Source organism: Coregonus lavaretus (assembly GCF_964263955.1).
Source record: "Coregonus lavaretus genome assembly, chromosome: 6".
In the NCBI taxonomy this organism is placed as follows: domain Eukaryota; kingdom Metazoa; phylum Chordata; class Actinopteri; order Salmoniformes; family Salmonidae; genus Coregonus; species Coregonus lavaretus.
Window position 1 is genome coordinate 13,541,805 of NC_139993.1, and position 2,468 is coordinate 13,544,272.

General features: G+C 52.3%; 1 protein-coding gene across 1 annotated transcript; it reads left to right on the forward strand.

Annotated features, from left to right (window-relative positions):
* Positions 1–1,252: 1,252 nt before the first annotated feature.
* On the forward strand, positions 1,253–1,876 carry LOC311130920 (histone H1; the record flags this gene model as incomplete). Its single annotated transcript, XM_084163732.1, has 1 exon — positions 1,253–1,876. The coding sequence occupies one exon, from the start codon at positions 1,253–1,255 to the stop codon at positions 1,874–1,876; it is 624 nt and encodes a 207-aa protein (XP_084019858.1).
* Between the last annotated feature and the right edge of the window lie 592 nt (positions 1,877–2,468).

Here is a 2,468-nt window from a genome sequence, read left to right on the forward strand (position 1 = left end):
GCCTTGCTCAAGGGCACATCGACAGATTTTTCACCTAGTCGCCTCGGGGATTAGAACCAGCCACCTTTCGGTTACTGGCACAACGCTCTTAACCACTCTTAACCACTAAGCTACCTGCCGCCCCATACATATATACAACAAGGAAAAGAAAAGAGGCCGCAATCAACCTTCTGACCCACATGCACCTGCTGGGATTCTTCTCCCAGTCCAACCACATATGCAGCCCTTGTCCCACTTGGGGGGAGAGAGAGAGAGAGAGACAGACAGAGAGAGAGACTCCCTCTATCTAGGCCTATATCAACGCGCCATGACCCATGGGGCGCCAGCCTCCATAGCGCCAGCCAGACACCAAGACCCACAGACACAAAGACCGAGGCGAGTCACGCTGCGGAGTCAAGCAGGTGAACAATATATTAGTAGAGACAGCCAACCTACCTACCTACCTACCTACCTACCAGAAGACAACACACAATCTCACTGTGTAGAAATAGTAGGCTACAAATACAACAACAACAACACTCACACTGCCAGTGCACAAAAAGTACTAATACAATAACACACACACACACATAGTGCAAGTAAGCATGTCGTAGGACTGTTTATACCATGTGGATCCTGTACATATGACGAATACAACCTGAAACTTGAGGTACAACACTAGTCTCAGCCAGGCCTCACAGGTGCATGTGTTTTAAGGTCCCCAAAAGAGCGCTTCTTTAAAACACCCCTGACCACATCAGGGGACCCCAAACCATTTGATTCCCTTGCCAGACATCTCGGCTCACTACACAACAAGTGCTGCTCGCAATCGGATGCACTTTTAGGCCATTTAGGAGACAAATAGCACAGGAAAACCAGTGCGCACCGCTCCACCCGACAGTCGAACGGTGAGGTTTTGAGCGAGCCGCAACAAAATGCACGGCCCTTCCGCGGCCCACATTACTTTATTCTGAACGGAGACAAGTCTGCTCGCTGGGCCGTTCGCTTTTGGACCAAAAACACGGCTCCGTCGGTGACTTTCGGGCCGATATAGGCGAACAGAAAACACAAGTGAAAGAGCATTTGGCCAGCCCAGAGAAGCCGAGCTGGTTGCCTTGAGTCTACATGGTTCTCATGTCGCGTTTAAGGCCAGCCCCCTGCTCGGTGTGGAGCTTCAATAGCGCAGAGCAGCGTCTACAGCAAACTACTCCTCGCAGACCGTGTGTGTGTGTGTGTGTACCGGACCAAACGACAGACAGACAGACAGACAGACATGGCAGAAGTCGCACCAGCACCCGCAGCCGCAGCGCCGGCCAAGGCACCCAAGAAGAAGGCAGCAGCCAAGCCCAAGAAAGCGGGACCCAGCGTAGGAGAACTCATCGTCAAGGCTGTGACCGCCTCCAAGGAGAGGAGCGGCGTGTCCCTGGCCGCGCTCAAGAAGACGCTGGCGGCAGGCGGCTACGACGTGGAGAAGAACAACTCCCGCGTCAAGATCGCAGTCAAGAGCCTCGTCACCAAGGGCACCCTGGTCCAGACCAAGGGCACCGGTGCATCCGGCTCCTTCAAGCTCAACAAGAAAGCCGTCGAGGCAAAGAAGCCCGCCAAGAAAACCGCAGTTCCCAAAGTAAAGAAGGTGGCCGCCAAGAAGCCCGCCGCGGCGAAGAAGCCCAAGAAGGTAGCAGCCAAGAAGGCCGTCGCCGCAAAGAAGTCCCCCAAGAAGGCCAAGAAGCCCGCTACACCCAAAAAGGCCGCCAAGAGCCCCAAGAAGGTGAAGAAGCCCGCCGCAGCGGCCAAGAAGGCGGCCAAGAGCCCCAAGAAGGCTACAAAGGCAGCCAAGCCCAAAGCCGCCAAGCCCAAGGCAGCCAAGGCCAAGAAGGCAGCCCCCAAGAAGAAGTAAACCTATTACAAACAGTGTTCTACTCGACACATGTTGTACCACAAAAGGCTCTTTTAAGAGCCACCCACCTCTTTCCATAGAAAGCGCATTGATTTCCATGTACTATCTGTCGTGAAAAAGAAATTACGCACACTAGGCTACTTTTACGCACACAACATCGTCCCACTCTGGGTGTGTGCGAAGGGAGAGGAATATAATAGAGGGCCAAAATGGCTTAGAAATTCGACCTCACGAGTGCACCCTCACCAGCCATTTGTATATGAGCCACTGGGCTATTCCCGTTCAGAGGCAGGCTGCTGTGATGTGTTACAAGTGCCATGTAATAACAATACTATAGTGGCTTCGAATTCAAACTCACGAGTGCACCCTCAACAGCCATATTTATATATGAGCCACTGGGCTATTCCCGTTCAGAGGCAGGCTGCTGTGATGTGTTACAAGTGCCATGTAATAACAATACTATAGTGGCTTCGATTTCAAACTCAAGAGTGCACCCTCACCAGCTGTTTGTTTCCCATTTGGAGAGAAATAATGTGAGGATTTCATGTCGGACATTTTGGCGCTCACGCGAAATGACACAAAGTAACAAAGT